Source organism: Cygnus atratus, chromosome 1 (genome assembly GCF_013377495.2).
Source record: "Cygnus atratus isolate AKBS03 ecotype Queensland, Australia chromosome 1, CAtr_DNAZoo_HiC_assembly, whole genome shotgun sequence".
Classification (NCBI taxonomy): domain Eukaryota; kingdom Metazoa; phylum Chordata; class Aves; order Anseriformes; family Anatidae; genus Cygnus; species Cygnus atratus.
Window position 1 is genome coordinate 16383339 of NC_066362.1, and position 19956 is coordinate 16403294.

The 19956-nt window shown below is 44.1% G+C and overlaps 1 protein-coding gene across 1 annotated transcript in view; it reads right to left on the bottom strand.

Moving 5' to 3' along the window:
• Positions 1–19956, bottom strand: part of CELSR1 (cadherin EGF LAG seven-pass G-type receptor 1) — a 165965-nt gene that overhangs the window by 95765 nt on the left and 50244 nt on the right. The window contains 1 exon segment of the mRNA XM_050708099.1: positions 2118–2756. Within this exon segment, the coding sequence (XP_050564056.1) occupies positions 2118–2756 (639 nt within the window).

Genomic DNA, 19956 nt, shown 5'->3' on the forward strand with positions numbered 1-19956 from the left:
GAAAAACAACCATCTAATGACCACCATATGTGGCCAAGTGTGTCAGGTCTGATGGAAAAAACATTGTCATGCAACACTGAGCCTAAAGGCACTAATGTAACATAAACCAACCACAGAGTGGATACTAAATGTCTACTGCATTCATTCAGCAATAAAACAGATATAGTCAATAATATTTGTATCAATTTACAGGATAAGGAATTCCAGAGCCCTCTTGAACACAAGTGAACTGTCATTCCAAACTAAATAAAGTGTTTCACTGAAGCATGATTAACTCTGAAACCTAAAGTTGGCATGCCTATAAGCAGTGCATATTCCTTAATTTCTGATCACTTCAATATCCTGGCAGGACAGTTAATTTTTAACTCAACAAATATGCACTGAAAACACAGTTACAGACCAAATCTTTCTTTGTGTATGAATAATATGCTGCTCTAAATATGTATGGTGTCTGTTCTGACTACAGAATTAATTATTAAATATGTTCATGAATTATTAATATAAAACTATCCTCTTTCATTTTTAAGCATATTTAGCCTTTTTATTCTGAAAATCTCTAGCAAAAGACCCTCAAAATTTGATATGGGAATGTCATGTTTCTATCATTCTATGTCATTCCAAAAATTTCCAAGACATTCACTCATGGATGAATTAAGTCTATTTATACGCATACCATTTTCAATGAAACTTGCTATTTCTAAGCATTCCTAATCATACTATAATATTACATAAACATGTTAAATTAAATTAACTGGTCATAAAATCTATTGTGTGGTGCCCAGTGTTTCGCATATTATGCATCAACTGTACGCACAGAAAATGGACTTCATAATGCATTTCACTGTATAAGTCACACAAAAGAGGCCTCCCAGGAACAATCATTCCTCAACAAAGACCAGATATCCCAACCATCACAGACAGATTCAGGGTTTCCGTGGTCAGGCAAAAAATTTGTCTCCGGCACCTTTGGAAAGTTCTGTTGCCCCGAGTCCCTCTGATCTCAGGGAGCATCTCCTGCCCCTGTGCTAGGGAAAGCCCAGTTCCCTAACTGATGCCATGTCCCTGCTCACTGGCTGCTGGCTCCTTTCACCACTGCATTTTTAATTACAGTCCTGAGCCAACAGCCATGCAAAGTGAAGGAAAACCCTTCCACCTAGAAGGCTGGATGCAGCCCAGTACGCATACACATCATGTTATTTTTTTATATGAAGACTTAAATAATTTATGTTTTCAATTTTTTATTGCTTCAGCACCGAGAGGCAGCCTTGGGAGCAGTCCCCTCTGCTTTGCACCTCATTTGTGGGGGTCACAGCAGATGTTGATGAGCTGTCAGCATCAATTACAGCCAGGCAGCACGTCAGCGCAGGATGCTTACATGCATGTGCAGCTTCAAACACTCAAATAATCCCACTGCCTTTACTGAAGCACCAGAAAACATTTGGCTAATATTCCTCCCTAACATCTCAAGAATGTTTGAGAAGCAGCACTTTGATCTTCACTAGCTTTCAAGATCATGATGAGGCAAAGTATGTTCCTCAGCAGGCTGCTGGATGGATACAGGCCTAGAAGAAGCCTTCTGGAGTCCACCTGGACACTTACAAACTGGAGCTGCCTCGCAGTGTTTCCCATAAATGTGTACTGTGGCAGTTTTCGGGCACCATGAACCACCCTCATGCTCTGCACTTGTCCCAAGTGCAACCTTACAGAGGCTGCCCACCCACACCATGCCCCGATGGGCACTGCTGAGGTGCCAGGAAGGGGTTAACATGCAAAACCATGGGACATGGCCCACCTTCTTCCTTCCAAGTGTTTAGGTAAAAGAAATATGTTTGCACAAATTGAGTAGAAATTCACACAACGGGAATCATTTCAGTAGCTGTTGGTCCCCCTGGCCCGGCCTGGAGCAAGGCATGGCTCCTGTCATGGTGAGTCCCTGGGGATATTGGCCTTACCCAAAGTGACGTGTGGCACTCAGAAGCCTTCCCCCTCCCAGAAGGCACCGCCAGGAGTTTTTCTCCCTTTGACTAAGAATGTCAGCAATTCCAGCTTGATACAGAGCTGGCCTGGTTGACGGGCTAACATATAAATCATGGGTCAAAGATAAGATAAACACATACCAGTGTAGTCCTCGTAGCACTCGCAAGTGTAGCCCCCTTCTCGGCTCCGACACAGCCCGTTGCTCCCACAGGGGTTGGAGTAGCAGAGGTCGATCTCCGTCTCGCAGTAGTCGCCGGTGAAGCCGGGCGGGCAGCGGCACCGCAGCCCGTTGATGGGGTGGATGGGGCGGAACAGGACCGTGTTGGAGCTGATGAACGGGGCCGAGCTGTCGAACTTCAGCACGGAGACGCACTTCATGTAGTTCTCGCAGGGCTCCCGCAAGCAGATGTTGTCGTCGAAGGGCAGCACCCTCTGCGTGGAGATCAGGGTCAGCAGGGTCCTGTTGAGGTAGATCTGCTCCTGAAGGTCCTCGGAGGGGAAGAACTTGTTTCGGATGCCACCGGGGAGCAGAGCCGAGAAGGTCACGTTCAGGATATTGGAGCTGACGTCCGTGTCGTTTTGGATGTTGAAAACGAAGATGCCATCCTTGGCGGTGGACAGCACTGTTGCCACCCCCTCCACGAAGAGGGACAGGAGGGGAGAAAGGAACCTCTCCTGGGACATGTTCTCCAGCCGCACCGTGATGCTGTTGGTGAGCATGTCGTCGGTGATGATGGTGACACGCAGGGTGCAAACTGCCGTCACGCTGTGGACGCCATCTGAAGGGAAAAGAGAAAGATTACAGTGGTGTCAGAGACTGGGCTTCAACCTATGGGCAAGGACGTTCCTGCAGTCTCCTAGAAATCAAATGGACCTGTGAGGCATTTCAGGGCACCAGAATTTGAGTAGGAAATGCATCCACCTTCTGCAGTGATTACCAATGCCTTTACTCAATAAAAATAAAAATTATTATTATTATTAATAATAATAATAATAAACCCACAAATTTTCTTAAGGGTTGCTACTCAAATATCTCAAACAGCACACTCAGAGAACATCCCAGGCAAAAAAATTGAGAGGGCTAGTGAGCAAACAGACAGCCTGACAGCCCTGGGATGACCAAGGGGGCTCTCCTGATAGCAACTGAAGGGATCTTAAATACAAGTCACGGCTAGTCTACAACCAGTGCTGGGAAGCTGTTGCTTTTCACAGCACACCACCAAAATTATCTTCTCCAGGCGCAGTCTCAGGCTTAAGGAGCCAGAACTATGCACAGACAGAGAGTTGTTACCAGAGCTTTAGATAAAAGTCACCTACGGAAATATTCACATTTAAACATCTGAATTCATTCATTCTACACACCTTCTTCAGAAAATGTTATGAAACTTAGAAAAAAAAAAGTCAGTAATGAAAAGCAGATACTGAAAAACTCTTCAATTTAACCTTTCTTTAAAGCATTTCTGTTTCAGCTGTGGATGTTTTGCAATAAAACCCATAAGTATGTGCATATTACTAATACCTGACACTGGACTGAGAGATGTCACTGTAAAATCTTAATATACCCCAGGCTTACAGTAGTGCTGTGAATGCACAAACTATCGATCATTCTTTCTTTACAAAACATAATTACGATGTAGTTAATGCCATAATTAATACAAATTCAATGTGAGCATGGAATGGGAAATTGCATCATCACCAAAATCAAACCACTTAGTCTGATTCTGTTTCCTTGCTAACATTAAGGACTCATTAAGAAAATATAGATCATATTACAGAAAATATGATTAGCACTACAGCAGCATCAACAGATTCCAGGAGAGTCTGAGACTGAGTTCTGATAGGAAATGTTCCCTCTCAAAGATCTTACAGCGCAAATATACAACTAAAAATGTGTGAGTTCACCTCATGAGGGATGAACTGGCTTGGGTGGCCAATATCCATCCCACAGGGATGTTAAGAATAGAATCCAGCTCTCCTAGGTCCCAGCTTAGTCCCATAGACTTGGCCCAAAGTATCCCTGAAATATTTTGACAAGTGACCTGCTATTGCATTTGTTTCAGTCAAACCATAATGCATGTGTGGAAATGGATTTTGCATTAATATAAAATCACAGAAAAAAAATGCATTTGAATCAATCTAAAACCAGTGTGAGATCAAAATTCTAACAGCACAGATTGCCAAAGGTCATCTTCCCAAGGACTGTTATCTGAAAGTGTAAGTTTATGATCCATTATGGTCTCTTATAAAAGGTCTTCCAAGAACAGAAAAAACAGAATGGCTCTGTTCCCGTTCACAGTTATCGCTGCACCCCAAGTGCTCTTTTTTTCAAAAATAAATCTATTATTAATTGTTTATATTATACTAATAAATATATTGCTAATTATTGCATAATTAACCAAATGGCTTTCAACTCCGTCCTCCTGATCAGGTTGCCTGTAAAAGCTCAGCTGTTGACTATTTTTTTTCACACTGAAGCAGCTTTAAGGCAAACAGAAAATTCTTCTCTCCTGTGTGTTACTTTACTACCGCCTAGCTAAAAGCAAACACTAAGAAGAGGTCATTATTTGGGGTGATCTTTTTGACGTGCCCATCATAGCTGCTCATGTGCTAGCTTTTGCTTTCTCCCACAGATCCTTACCAACTCTTCCTTGGACTCACTCTAGAAACACTTCAGCTTCCATGAAGACCCAAAGACACTGAATGCAACTTTTAAGAAATATCAGTAGCCAAAATCCTCATGTATAACCACCTCCTCTGGTGTAGTCTGTGGATGTCTGGACAATAGCTAGTACAGGATGCATTTTATTTTCATAAACGACAGACTCAGACTAGTTTACCCACTTCTGTCAACTGCACAGCTCGTTCCACCGAAAGAACAGAAGCAGAATAAACTATTCACATTTTCTTCCTAAAGCAATTGACATTTGATTGCTTGTCCCATAGGGTCCCTGAACTATTTTGCTATTTGTTGCACAATACCCTACTGAAGTGCTCTCATACCAGCGAGGAATGAGAATAGTGGACAATGGGCCCTTTTTTTAAGAAAACACTATGATCTATAGTCCATGGTATGTATAGTAAGAAGACAAAATACTATCCACTGTCTGACAACACACTAGAGTCTACAAACTGTCATAATCAATATAAACTGTCACAATATACAAGAGCTTCCCAGCATTCACAACAGCTATTCTGACACAGTTAATAAATCACTGGAAAAAGCCCTGTGTCAGATACCACACAGCCTTGTTGTTCTGAAGGCTGCACAAAAGAAAATCGGGCACAGACATATAGCTATGGATTTTGCAAAATTAAGTTATGTTTCAAAAGCAAATTTGGCTTTGTTCAGCCCCATTGCAGAGCATTAAAATAAAAAGAGAGTAAAAAGGAGCCAGGCATGTGTGCCATGGGCAACAAAAGACCAGCACGGCTATACAGCCTGCTGGACAAGCAGCTCTTTCATATCCCCAGTGGGTTTGAGAGCAGAATCACTGGATTTGATCATTCTATTCATTCAGAAATTCATGGAAAGCTGAAACAATCTGTGGTTTTATGTGACCAAATTAGTATCTATTCTACTTTGAACAGGCAACACTCACTTTGAGGGTCTGAAGCAAGTGCAATGAAGGAAGTGAAAATGTTGCCTTGTCCTTATCGGAAATTGAATTAAGTCCGACATACATGACAATACACGTGTTTTGAGCCTCTCAGATGAAATACTCCAAGAAAGTTTTAAAAGTTTACTGTCAGAAATTGGAGAAAAATAGTATTAGAAAGTACTATCTTATGGAGCAGTAATACTTTATGTCCTTTCACTATCTGACATGCTTACCATATGCAGCTACCCAATATACAAGCACAACCAATCTGTTATTCTGCTAAAAAGGCTCTAACACAGCCTGATTTTTCAAAGGTCTTACGATGCAGCTATAAAAAGCCTGTATCGTGTTTTGGCAGGTGCAAGATGGCTTCAGTCAGGGGTGTGAAACAACCTTCAAGGGATGCTACACAGGAGAAACGCTGGGCACACTTTCCTCCTTGGAGCAGACCTATGCACAGATGAACACGTCTGTGTGTGCAAGGCCTGGCTGTCACTGCTTCTCACAGCCATCATCTGCTTGGCTTCAACAAATGGGCTGGATGCAGGAGTGTTTCTGAATGAGCTCTGCAAACATGAGCCATGCTGGCAGATGGGATGCGTGGGCATCCTACTAAGAGTGTCTTGAGTGGCCTGCGTGCATCTCAGCAGCCCAAGCCACTGGAAGGATGGATCTAGGAGAAAGATAGGACTCCAAACATCCTTTTGTGGGGTTGGCTCCTAAAACCTCTGTCACAGTGGCTTTTGTCACTCTGTCGCGGAGTTTCTCTTATGTACATTGGGATAACGGCACTTATGTGTAAATTGAGAAGTACTGAACGCAGATATTGAAATGCTGAGATACTGGGGTAATGACAGCAACAAAAATACCCTAAACAAATCATAAAATACTATTTCAAAAGGTGTTACAACCAAGTTTATCAAAAAGAAGGTGGAAAAATTTAGGGAAAAAAAAAAGTCTATTAATGTCTCACACTATTGTGAATGGACCAATATCAGTATTCTGGACATCCACGTAATTGTAGAGGAAAAGAGGTGTTCATTACAAACACAGTTCATGCACACTGAATTTATAGCCTGGCAATATTGTTCTACATATACTTTCTGCAAAAGAAATCTCCAGAAGGTGGCAATCAAAGTAGACATGTATTTTGTGTCATTGTCATTGCTGAATATGCTCCTTAAAAAAAGAGTAACTAATCTTTACACTCCATCAAACTAAAGAAAAGATTTAATACAACTACTACTGACACATTACAAACAAAAGAGAATACAGTAAAACTGACAAAAGCACAAACCTCTCTAAAATACAGTAATAACTGAGAATTTATTAAATAGCCATTGTTTCATGATTACCTTTACTTTACAACAAACCCAATCAAATCTGAGACCTTAATCTCAGCTTTCTATCTTCTGGCAGTCCATAAACCAAAGAATTTTATTATCTAGAAATGTAAACACAGCAATGTTTAACTGAAACACGTATTTGGCAATGGCAGCACCTGGCCAGAAAGGATCTTTTTGTTTGTTTTTGAAGTTGGCAGAAATAAAACAATTAACACTTTTTGGGGGCTTATTATATACAAGGGTCTTAGGGATAATTATCAAAGCTGTATATTTTATATAAATACTTTAGCATCAGAACGTTCTTTCATAGATATCCCAACTCACATCTATTCTAATCTTGCTTTATAATGCATCTGGAAATAGCAGATGCCAGAGTTTACGACACAGCCATGCAAACTCCTTGGCCAGAAAACAGAGAATAAGGACACTCCATAGGTTCAAATAAACCTCTTGCTTTTCCCAGCTCGTAAGAAGCAGGCATATCCATAGGCAGTAGACGTCATTTGGTAACATGCCTTTGGATGATCAGACTTCCATCCCTCACTGCTTGCAGCCATGTCTTTACATATGGGAGCAGGCTACACTGTGCAGAGCAGCAATCCTCTGCAAGTCAGGAGAAGAGAAGAAACAGATGGGTGGCAGTGGCTGCCAAAGGGAAAAGCCACAGTGGCAGTGAAATCTGCAAAAGGCCTCATTTTTTTCACCTCTCTGCTTAGCAAGTTCAGTACTAAGCCCTGAATTAATGATGAAGATGCCATAGTTTTAGTGTCCTCTCTACTGCTTGGGTGGCAATAGCATGTAAGTAGCAGCAGCTCATAGCAGTGGAGACAGCAGGCAATATTCAGCTGCCTGAGCAGAGCTGGAACCTAAAACATGGGTTTCGCTCAGCTTCCCGCTGAGCAAACAGCAGTAAAAACCAGCAGACATCCATAAAAATGACATGAGTAGTCCTGCACTAAATGTTGGTTGTTTGTTGCCTCACAAAGTCTGCAGGTCTTGCAATACAGAGCCGCTGCCTTGCATGCGTGCTTGCACACCAAGGAAACAGGTTTAAAATACGTATGATGTTAGTGTATTAAAATTGTCCCTTCCAGATCACTGCTGTAGCCACTACAGAGCCGTTCTATGATTAGGAATGAGAAAACTACGAGCATCCCTAAGACAAACTCTTTAAAACATTGCCTACATTATGGAGAATTTCAGGGGCTTACAGCACAGAGAAAGCATCCTAAAATGAAGTAAACTGCACAGAAAATGGAGAGTGAAAATGTAAGCAAGATGCTATGCCAAAACAGGAGAAAAATTACCACAAAAGTAAAAGGAAAATAGGCATAACTGTGAATTTAATTTTGGCCTTAGTTGTCCAAAAGGGCAAAACAAAGGGCCAGGGACAACCATCCCTGCACATCCCCAAGCAGTCCTTGTTATGTAATAGAAACAGATTAAAAATACAAATTTCACTTTTGCTAAAGAAAAGCGGTACTAAATGTTGCAATAACAAAAAAGGGGACAAACTGAAGTCTTTGAGAAATATTCTCCATCACTTCATTCTGGTGTAAACACATCTTGTATAACATCCTATCATTTCTTAGACAGGCAATAATGGATCATGTTAAAGCTTCCAGCTCTGGGATCAGAAACGCTGCTGATGACCAATTCCTTCTGTACACCACGTTGGATGAAATGACACAGGAATGATTCCCCTTGGCCACAGGAATTATGGCTTCCGTCCCTTCCTTCATTTCAAACTGCTGGTATCACATTTGCACATTTAGGACCATTGACTGCCAACGCAAGTTGTGGACTTTGGAAAGGATATATGAAAATAATTATCTATTATTCACACTATGCCAAATATTTACATTAGAAACACTGGCCTGAAGAACGTCAAGGCCAAGGCCCGCTCCAAAGCCCATTACGTCAACAGGAAGATTCCCATTGACTCCAGCAGGCTTTGCTCCCGGCCAAAATTGGGCCTGCGGCCTAATTCTGCGTGCGCCCCTGCCAGCAGCCCATCGCACTCGTGCAGAGCTTCCCTCCCGACCTGGCAGCCCCAGACATGAGCAACAGTCTGTCAGGAAAAGGCTAGTGGTTTAAGACCAAGACGTCGAGAGCAGAAATGAAAACATGAGGGGTGAGCAGGGCAAATGTACAGACAGGGGCATACAATGACTGTGGTTTTCATGCCACGCGTGGGAGAGGTGAAAGCAGTGGCAGACCACACTGTGAACACTTCAGACAGACTGCAGCAGTCCCAATCCAGATCATGGCTATGCCATCTTGTGCCCTGCTGCTGTAGTGGTGTTGGCCACATCCACACTTGTGAAGTGATGTCAGGGTCGGTCCAAGCAGAGGATCCTGACAAGTGTGTCCTCACACAGAAAGCATCTGGCTTCTCTCACATGCTGTGGAAGAGCTTCCAGGGAAAGCCACCTCTCGCGCTCACAGGCTGCAGATGCTCTTGAAAACACTTAAAATCAAGCTTTCATGTACTTATTTTTGCTTTCATGTACTTGTTTGTGCAAGGTGAGTCATCTCTTCGTCCTGACAGAGATGGGTACCTGTGACACCTGGGGGATGGTGGAGCAGTGGGACCTGAGGCAGCTCTCACCCAGCGGTCCCCCTGGCAGCAACAATAGCAGTACGAGCTCAGTCAGACAGCTATGGAAAGGCAAGCTGTGGGAGGAAAAACTGCAGAAAGCAACCGTGAATTCCTGGTGTGTTTAAAAAAAAAAAAAAAGTAATTTTGGCATCATTATCTTTAATGTAGCCTGTGCTATTCAGGCTTATTTACTTTGTACACAATATTGAAAAGAAAGCAGCAACATATTTCAGTTTGCAGCCTGAACAATTGCATAGGGGATTAAGAACAAATCGATGCCAACTGGATTGCTCAATGCCGCACAAGGTTGCCATTAACTCTTCTGAAACCAGCACCTGCAAGCTGAGAGTTTTGAAATTGGGTTGGTCATACCAGGCCGGGGGAATGTTTCCGGAGGGTGGGAAGCAAGGCATGTTGGATCTGCTGGCAGGAATAAGCACCATTGAATTCTGACTGCAGTGAGGCTCAAAATACACCCAGCTTTCCTCAATACCCTCTTCCAGCATCGCTGTTTGCTCTCAGAGACCTGGTGCCCATGGGGTACAGGCGCGGTAGGGGGAGAGGTGCAGGCAGGGAAGCCGGCAGGGATGCACAGCGACAGGGCAGGTAGGGGGAAACAAGTCCCCGTCCTGAGCACAGACTGGATGAGGGAAGGACAACGTGTAGGAAGCCAGCATGAGCACGCTCATTGCCATCTCCTTCCAGACCACTTTACTGATGAGGAGATTTTAAAGCTTGCCGAAATGTAAAGCCATTTTCCTTCCTGGGCTCTGCGCATCTCCTTGCACCTAAGCTGGTTTTCCCTGCTAGCAAGGACTGGCAAGACTGCTCTACCTGGCCATGTCTGACAGCAGGGCTGTGCCAGCTCCCTGCACACCATCACGCTGCTGTCCCCAGCCCTGTCCCCAGCCCTTGGAGGGGGACAGCCCAAGAGCCTGCCCTGATGCCGCTCTCCCTCTGATGCAGCCTTTGGACTGCAGCTGGGGGGGCTGGTTCCCACTTCATGCTAATGCTCGTGGAGACTGCACGTATCACGGCACCCATCAGACCTGTCTGGATGAAAAATCCCACTGGAGATGGCTGCGCCTGATAGAGACACGGAGTGACTTGCTGGGGGCTCCACCGCCTTGCACAGAGCTTGATCTCGCTTCATACATAACCAAAACTATTGTCTAATTACCGTGATGATTTCCAAGCCTCTCTGAACTTTAAAGAGAGAAGGTTTTAATATCATTTGCATTTTCATTCTAATTGAATGCATAGCTAAATATCCATAGCTAAAAGGCAAGAGCTGGTTTCCCAGCCCATCACCTAGGTCCATATCCCGCACCTCATCACAGTGGTGGCCACAGCGGCAGGGACAGCGCAGGAGGTGTGCCTGTCCCTGTCCCCCGGTCCCCCAGTCTTGCAGAGGACTCAGACAGGTTTCTTAAAGAACCATGAAAGCACCCAACAAACTGTAAACTTCAGAAGAAAGTGCCCATTTGGGATATCCAGCTGTGCTGCCCGCGGAGCCAACCACTGGCTGCCCACAAAATGCTTCATTCTCTTCATACCCCTGCAAATGTTTTCACTCATCTGGTCTGATGACAGCAAGAACCTCCCCAGGGCTCGACAGATTAAAACTATTCTGGGGATGGGAAGACTTGGGGTGGGGGTCTGGGAGGTTCAAAACCAGGGGCAGCAATAAGGAAATAGCTTCTCTGCCTCGGTGTTCACACACAAACTGAATGTTAGTGGCCTCAAAGGGCTACTTTCAAAACAGTGTCAGCAACACAAAATCCATCACATTTATCTTTCTGAACGTCTCTATATTCCCATGTACCATTTGCCTTGAGATACGCTCTGCTCTTTACTCCTACGAGGTCTGCAGCTCACAATGAAAGCCCAGGGATGCTTCCCGCTGGCCCGAGTTCAGATTTGCTATCTTGACTCAACAACAAAGGAGGGAACATTGACAAAAGGCAACGGCCCCTCTTTCCTGATGTCACTTCTGTTTACAGCTCAGCTTTCAAAACAGTTGCGTATCAGCTGTAAGAGCCACCGATATGTTGGGCAATGCACAGCCTTGCCCATGTCCCTGAAGCAGAAAAACACAAGAAAATTCAGCTGTGACAGCTCAGCAAGCTGCTCACTGTGTTTGTGATCTGAGTGTGGGAAACTCAGAGGATGCCTAGGCACGTGTGCACTTTTTCCATTTTTCTCTAGTTGCAGTCATCACAAGACCATTTGTAAATCAGTGCAGGATCAAACCAGGGGGCCATCCGTCTGGGGGAGGACAAGGGGAGGCTTCTTGTAGCAATAATGGCCATGCATCACCTTCCACACACCCCAGGCACGGCAAAGGTTGCTCAGCTGCTCCTTCTGCTTGAACACACTTCTCCCGAGGAGGGACCCAGACAAGCAGACAACCCGTCATATCCTCCCCATGCCACCTCAATTCACATCGAGGCCCTAAATGCTGATGGGAGCAACAACTGGGGCATGGATGTCCCATCTGTCACAGGCATGCCTTAAGTGAAAGGTTTCAGAGCCTTTATCACTCCATTTTGTCTTCCTCTCAAGTTCAATTAATATTTAAGAATTTTTGTTTGTTTGTTTGTTTGTTTGTTTTTGAGGCAGATCAAAATCAAGAGGAGTGATGGGGAGCAGCCACCCCACAGATGAGCAGTGAGTAGTGTATTCAAGGTCCCTCCACTGGGATCCAACATAAAATATAACCACCTCCCACAGCCTGAGGAATTTAGACTTTCAATTCGCTTAACTCAATACAAAATACCACCTTTTCCCCAGTTTTTGGTCTTGAAGGGAATAGGTTTTCTTTGCCCTTACTGGATTTTCAACTGACCAGATTTGTTGATCTACTTTTTTTTTCAGAGGCCTCCTAAATTAAACAGAATAAGAAGCAAATAAGCAAAAAGAAACTTAAGCCATTAAGAAGCTACAATAAGAAATAGCTTTTTGTATCATATGAACAAAATAAATAGACAAATAGAACAAATAGAAGATAAAATAGGCAAAAACCTTCAGCGAACTTTTGTAGTTTTGGAAAAGACCCACCAGACACTGGCAATATTTTTAGAAAAAATCCCACGTATTTTGTTCAGATTCTGCGTTTATAGGCAACGCGCTATTTCTAAAAAAAAATATGATTCGAAACCAAAAAATAACTTTGATTAGTTAACCAGCTACGTGTCACTGGCCACTGGTAATGAGATCATCGTGGTTTTGGCCGCATGGTCAATCGCGAAGGTTATTCTTGGATCCTTGCCATCAAAACTGGTATGCTGGACACTAATCAAAAAGGACAAAGCCCTCGTTTCCTGTTTCTGCAGTCTTGAACCTGGAGCGGGTGTTTTTCTCCTGTGGTTTGCTCTGCAAAACTTGCACAAAGAGGAAAGCAGCCCCACGGACCAAGTCAGAAGAACGCCAGAGCCTGACTCTTATCTCTGTGCGTCATCTTGGAAAGCCGAGGCAAAGAAATGGCACGTCAAGTTTTGACAGATTCGGATGGGTAACATCAGTGACTCTGAGCCACTGCTGAAGAGCTGAAACTACACTGATCTTCGGAAATGATACCGCAATCTCAAATGCCTATCTAATTATTCCCATTCAGCTGAGCTGTAGAAATGGATTTATAACTGCATGATTCACTTCTGCAAGAATCAGATAAAATTTTCTGCCAGACATTTTGTAAGACACAGATCTTGAGTGAAGCATATTTTGCATTCTAGGACTAACATAAGGTAACCCAACAATTTCTGTACATAAAAGGTTACCTTTAAAAGAATTTACTTCATTCTATAACAGAGTGATGCCATGGAAGAAGCCCGCAAAATATACTGTCAAAAATTGGCATCAGTAATGCTGAGCCTTAAAATAAATGCAAATCATTCAGGGAAAACACAAAAATGCTCATTCTAGGAATCTTTACCAATATAGTCCCATTCATACTTTGTAGCCATTTCTCAAGAGCTCAGATAATTGATTAAGTTTAATTAGTAGAAAGGGTTTGCCATTGCAGTGTCTGGAGCACACTTTTTAATCACCTGAGCTCCAAGACTGTTTGTACAGGCAGGACATTACCTCTCCAGAGAGTCACCTTGAATGCTTATGTCATGGCATCAATCCAGTTCTTGAAAGGAAAGTGTATTTTAGGTATTTTGTAATATTTCTAATTTTTCAAAATAAGCCTGCTGACATCTGAGGTGAGTACCTAAAACAGCCAAATCCTCACAGCATTCACCGCTCGAAGCTTCTCGAATGTCTCACAGGTGGACTCTTGGGAAAGGGAAGCACAGATTTAAGATTTACGTGGAAAAAAGGAATTAGTTCTTTCTGGACTTGACGGCTGGTGACAGGGAGAAAGGCAAAGCAGCTGCAACACGGGTCAGGAGAGGTTTATAATGCCGCTAAATGAGTGTATGAGCAGCACAGGCAGCAGTGGCACAGCATGAGGCAATGTTATTTGAAAGGACAGCAAAATTCCCATAAATACCGCCAAGAAGGGAACGGGCTGCGGCATGCTGCAGGTCAGGGGCAGCACAGGCAGGCGATGCCCGGCTGTCACCCAACACGGCTCCACGATTTGTCACGCAGGTGTCATCCTCTGCGTCAAACAAAGACAGACCAAGATGCGCACAAAGGCATCCCGACAGCTGGCTGCAATTGGGTGGCGGAGGAAAAACATTTCCACCAGAAATTTGGCAACACTGGGTCACCGAAACCAATAACAGAAATATAGCTATTTCAGTGAATCTTTCACTGGGAATGACTTAGGTAAATTCTACCACCCCCATATATATATATATATATTTCGTATATACATCTATATCTAACTCAAAATCTTGTGCTGCTAAGGATGATCAGGTAGAGTCTCTGCTCTTGACCTCCAGCTCAGGCGTCCCCCATCACAGCTGACTCCCACGACTGCCAACGAGAGGCTGAAGAGGGTCATCCTGAGATATCCCTCGAGAGCAGAGACTTAACCTAGAGAAGGTGGCTTTTGCTCCTTCTCTTTTCCCCTTTCTGCCATCCCAGCCAAAACAAACTGCTGCATGGGCGCCTGCAAGATGGTGGGAGGAGGATCGGACAGCTTACACAAGTGAGCTGTGCTCAGCAGGGATGGGGGAAACAAACTTCCACAGTGTGTTTTGGGTGAACAGGAAAGCCTGTGGGTTTGGGGGGAGTTTAGCCAGACCCTAGCCTTGATCACCTCTAACTTACTTTAATTTCATTACAGTAAAATGTGAAAAAATTAAAAGGGCTTCTGCAGTTGCCAAACGTATCTTCTACCTCAATTTCATTAAAACAAACAAACAAAACAAACAAAAAAAAAAGCCAAAAACCAACTCAACACTTTCTAATTAAGGATGGATATTTCCATAATTGAATTTCACAAAAGTAAAATTAAAAAAAATGTTCAAACTCAAAATAAAATATTCTAGTGCCCCCAAAAGCTATCAGTGTGTTTTTCCCTCTTTCTCAGAGACCTGTTTGGCCAAGAAGACATTTCAGTCACCTCTTACGGAAATCAAACTTCACATTCCTGCTCCAGGACTGCTGCTGGCTCTGTGTTTCATGGTTAAATCTTTCTGCATTCGTCTGTGAGACAGGCTCCTGTGAGCAAGAAGCTGGGCTGTGACGCCAGGCTCACATGCTGGGCACGTACTCTTAAAATAAAAAAAAAAAGCCTAAGCTCTGTAAAATGACCTCTCCTGGCTCTCTGAGTAGGCTGATGACATCTCCTGCACTATTGTTCCTACAGCCGTAACCTGAGGCTTCAGAAAACGCCGTAACCTTGGTGGTTAAAGTTAAGTCAGTATCCCCAAAGAGGAAATGTTTTACTTGCCTAGTATATTAAACTACTTTTTTTTTTTTTTCTTACATCCACGCTTTTAACTAGATTTTTTTTTTCTTTTTTAAACTGGTCCAAGGCCAATAGGTAGGATACTGCAATTTGTTAACAGATAATGTCATTTAGCATCTTCTGCATTATGCCATCTGGGACGTGCAGGACACTTTGCAAACAGTGGAAGCACAGGGGCTTCTTAGGTCTGTGAGTGCGTCCTGCGCCTCTGTTCCACAACTGTTTTCATTTTCCCTTTAATTAATGATATTTCCATAATGACTTCAGAAGTACTGATCTCACTCGGTGCAGGCCGTGGTGCTTCGGAACCAGTTTGTCAGTGGTGGGATTTTATAGAGTTACACCATCCCAGAAGCTACCAAACAGCAACCCCATGTTACCAGCAGAAACTCAGTAAATCAGTAAGAAATAATGGATGACAATGAGGTCGTATGAGCATGAAGTGCACAACCACGAAGACTTAGGAGTGTAAAATACACCTGGTGCTTCCCTGAGAGCAGGGGAACGAATGCACTCACAAGAACAGCTGCCACCCCAAGGAGGAGGTGTCCGAGGGATGGCCCTGCTGAACCTTCTCCTCCCACACAGGGGTAACACCCTTGGGTGACTGGAGGTACGCTGGGTGTGCACACACATACCACGAGCCAGAATCCGGCCAAAGCACTTTAAAAAGACTGAACTGCTTGAGATATTAAGACCTGAGAGCCCACCTCTTAATATGCCATTGCTCTAATTTCTCTTCTTAAAGCATTTGCAGCAGTAATCAGAGGTGATTGCTCAGCTCCATCCTGCACCTCTAATTAAAGTCTGTTTCTGAAAGCCCTGTCTAGAGGCTAATCCCTCTCTACTCAGCTGCTAGGTTTTCAAAGCAGGGCAGGGAGACAGATGCCTGTTTTGGGAGGTGAACGGGGCCCTGTCTGGTGTCCCAAGCTGTGACAAAACATCTCCTAATACTGAAGCCAACCAATTCACATGCAAATTCTCAGCGGTTAGTAGGGAAGTGGGGCAGAGATGCACAAGCAGGGCAAAAACAATGAATCAATATGTGAAAATTAATTGTTCAAGGGTAACTGCACATTATTTGGGTTCCACACTGCTGGTTTGGGCTCAGGTCCTGTCCAGTCCTTGTCTGGCACGAGTGCTTCTGGTGGAGCAGATGCAGAGACCTGTGGAGCTTGCAAATAAGAAAATGGACACCTTTAGGAAGTCCTACCTACAAGACCTCAAATGAGATGGGAAAGAAAGGAGAAGTGGCACACCAACAAGGGCAAGCTTAGTTCTCAAAGTGGTTGTGTAGTGGCTCACATGGTCCTCGTGAGCCAGGGAGCTGTGTTGGAGAGCTTGTGCTTCACTGTAGGCATGGTGCTCTGCTAATACGATGGAGCTCAACCTCCCACCATCAGAATTCCCCTGTGTTTCTTCTATCCTATATCTGCCCCTTCCTCCACCTCTCAGAGTCACATAGTCCTCCTTTCTATTCCCACTGCATATTTTTCTCTTTTGCAACACCTACAGGAATCTGCTTTCCTGTAATGGCAGCTGAGACCAGGCTCAAGTGATGTCATGTCTATTCCACTGATGCTTTTTTCACACATTAATGTGGATGAGAAAGTGTTCCAACTATAAACATACATGTAAATGTACTTTGGAGGTCCTTTTCCCTCAAGCAGGGCCACCTAGAGCAGGTTGCTCAGGACCATGTCCAGAATGAACTGGACAAACGTTTACCATGTCTTTTCTTCAGCCCCAGGAGATGAATTTCTGTTTTGTTTGTACATCTTTGATTTGGATCTCAGCAGATTTCTAACATACAATAAAATAACAGCAACACAGCAGAGGAGTCTCTGCAGAAAAGGATTTGTGGCCCCAGTGCATGTGCTTGTGGAGAATTTACTCCATAGGCCTAAGGATGGCTCAGGCTGGCTGAGCTGTTCCAGGAACTGCTGCATGGAAAAGGACAAGAACAAAAACTCTCCAAGCATACAGTCAGGATGCAAACACAAGCCAGAGATGGGAGACAGAGAGGTAAAATAAGTGACCATGATTGGTAGCTTCCTAGTAAAGAACCAGACCTGTGGCAGCACGGGCTGTGACACAGAAAATGGGGTGTCATTCTGGGAGCCAGGATGGGATTAATACGATAAACGTAGTGGAAGGAAAACAACCTCAGCGATACAGAGGAATTTTCTGAGTCATTATTTCCAGGTGAAAACTAATGGGATGAGCAGAAGGCAAGCCAACACTTAACAGGACTGGGCTAGAAACGTGAGACTGCGACGGAGAAGGGGAAGCCCTCTCCGTGATGGCGCTGGTACCCGCTGCCGGCCAGAGACACCACACAGCAGCCTCAGGATGCTGGGGGGCTGCCGAAAGGGACTTGCACGGCACAGCTCACGGGGGCATTCTGCGATGAAAGGTCAGTACTAAGATTAGACGGCCTTAAGCAAAGAGGGTGCTAACCTCCCCGTGTTCGCAGCTGACAATTCAGAAGAGCTTCAAGATAAGTGGGGAAAAACAAGAGGGGCAGCGTTCCCTGGGCTGGGAGGTCTCATCACTGGCTCCAGCATAAAACGGACGATAAATTAATTATTTTGCTTACTGCCTAAATGTATACATCACACTTCTCAGCTGTACAAAGCAATGCATGACATGAAGCTAAGGTGCACATCTTGTGCTGATGGCTGTTTTTTTTTTTGCCTCCACCGCTGACAGCCCTGCAGCATGAAAACATCTTCCTAACACACACACACAACTCTCAGGTCTGTGTAATCTGGGTTTTCTGCAAGCCTCGGGGAACGGCTGAGTACGTGACTCTGCAAATCCAACACTGCTGGCCCTTCTCATGGCTTCAAAAATCCTACAAGTTTTAAGGAAAACAGTAAAATGTAAGCACTCGGTGGCAGCGACGTTAATGTACACACACACAATGCAGAGGGTATGGGAAACAAGCAAGCTCTGGTAAAAACGTTAATAAATCATGCAATTTGTGACCTAGGCAACATCACTAAACAAAGAACAATGATTCTTGGGCTGGCAACGGGGAGAGAGAGAATACAAAAAGAGGCGGAGGGGTGATGCAATGTTAGAAGTACAGACGTTGCTAGCAGAAGAAATACTCTAACACAGAAGAGTAAGGAGGTGAAACATTATGGGAGTGAATACATGAAAACAACTCTAAGTCAGACTTCAGGAAGAGATCACAGCACGATACAAACCTGCTTAGCATTCTGCACTACGCAGGGGGATAGGGAATTTTAAGACTCTACGTGTTTTCACATGTGGTAGCAAAAATATCTTTATTTTCTGCTAGCAGAGCTGTAAAACTGCTGCGATACAGAAACAGTAGCATCTCGTGACAAAAGAAGAGGCTTGAGAGGTTCTTACAAGTGAAAACAAGAACTGGCTGGCAATGCCACACCAGGTATTTTAGTGCAAGTAATCACGGGCTAGTAACAAACACAGCAGTCAGCACTTTTAGGAGTGATTTGCAAAATACAAACGAATCTTCACTTCCAGTGACACTGCTATCTTCATGACTCAAACGTGATTCAAGCTAATTTAACCTACAAGTGTCATTGGCTGCAATTTCCTTACATAAAATAGGTGAACAGTTGGACGTGATGATCTTAGAGGTCTTTTCCAACCCAAACGATCCTCTGATTCTATGATTTTAATGTTACATGATGAAAACTGGAGATTTTACAAGTGTTCTTATTTCAGTTAAAGAAGTAACTTCATGTCTGCCTGGACCTGAGAGATGACCACAACACTTTGAGCTTGCAACTGCTGCGTGTGAAAATGCAACTGCCAGCACCACACCTACCTACTTGTAGCTGTCGCCTCGTCTAGCTTCATTTCTCTTGCTGGCTGCCGGCCGCGGTGCAGCGTGTGGGCTTGGCTCCGGGTGCTAAATGAAGTCATTCTGAGAATGCACATTCAAAATTTCCAATCAGGACAGCACACCGAGGGCAGGTTTCGTGTGCCCCAGGAAGGGAGACGGCTTTTCCCCCCAGCTAGCAATGGAGATTTAAGCTCCTGTGTTTATTATATTCTGGCTGGCTACAGAAACACATATGCCTGTATTCAGCCTGGTGACAAAAAGAATTAGAGGCACCAAATTGTGCCTGGGGATTTTAGAGCTAGGAAATAGTTGGTTTCGGTTCTTGATATCTTTGTTACACAAAGGTACTAAGTGAATCATGTAACTGAGTCCAGAAACACCAGATGCTCTGGTTAATCTAGTTAATATGTTGATAAAAGTGAAATAAGAGAGGTGATTTTGAAAAGAATAATGAATATTTTTTTCTGATTCCTCTCTGTAAAGTCACCTCTGGAGCCACTTGATCACATTCATAGACCCCCTGCTGCATCGTCCCAGTGAAGGCTCTTTTCAAGCTATGCCCACTGAGAGCAGCCCAGCACCTTGCTGTTTGCAGAGCAGATGCACCCAGCAGTCAGCAGAGCGACGGCGGCATCTTTTCCCTGAAAACAAACCCCAAACAGCCAAAAAGCTCCATGGGGCTTCATGCACCAAGACTACAACAACTCTGCCTCCCACAGCTG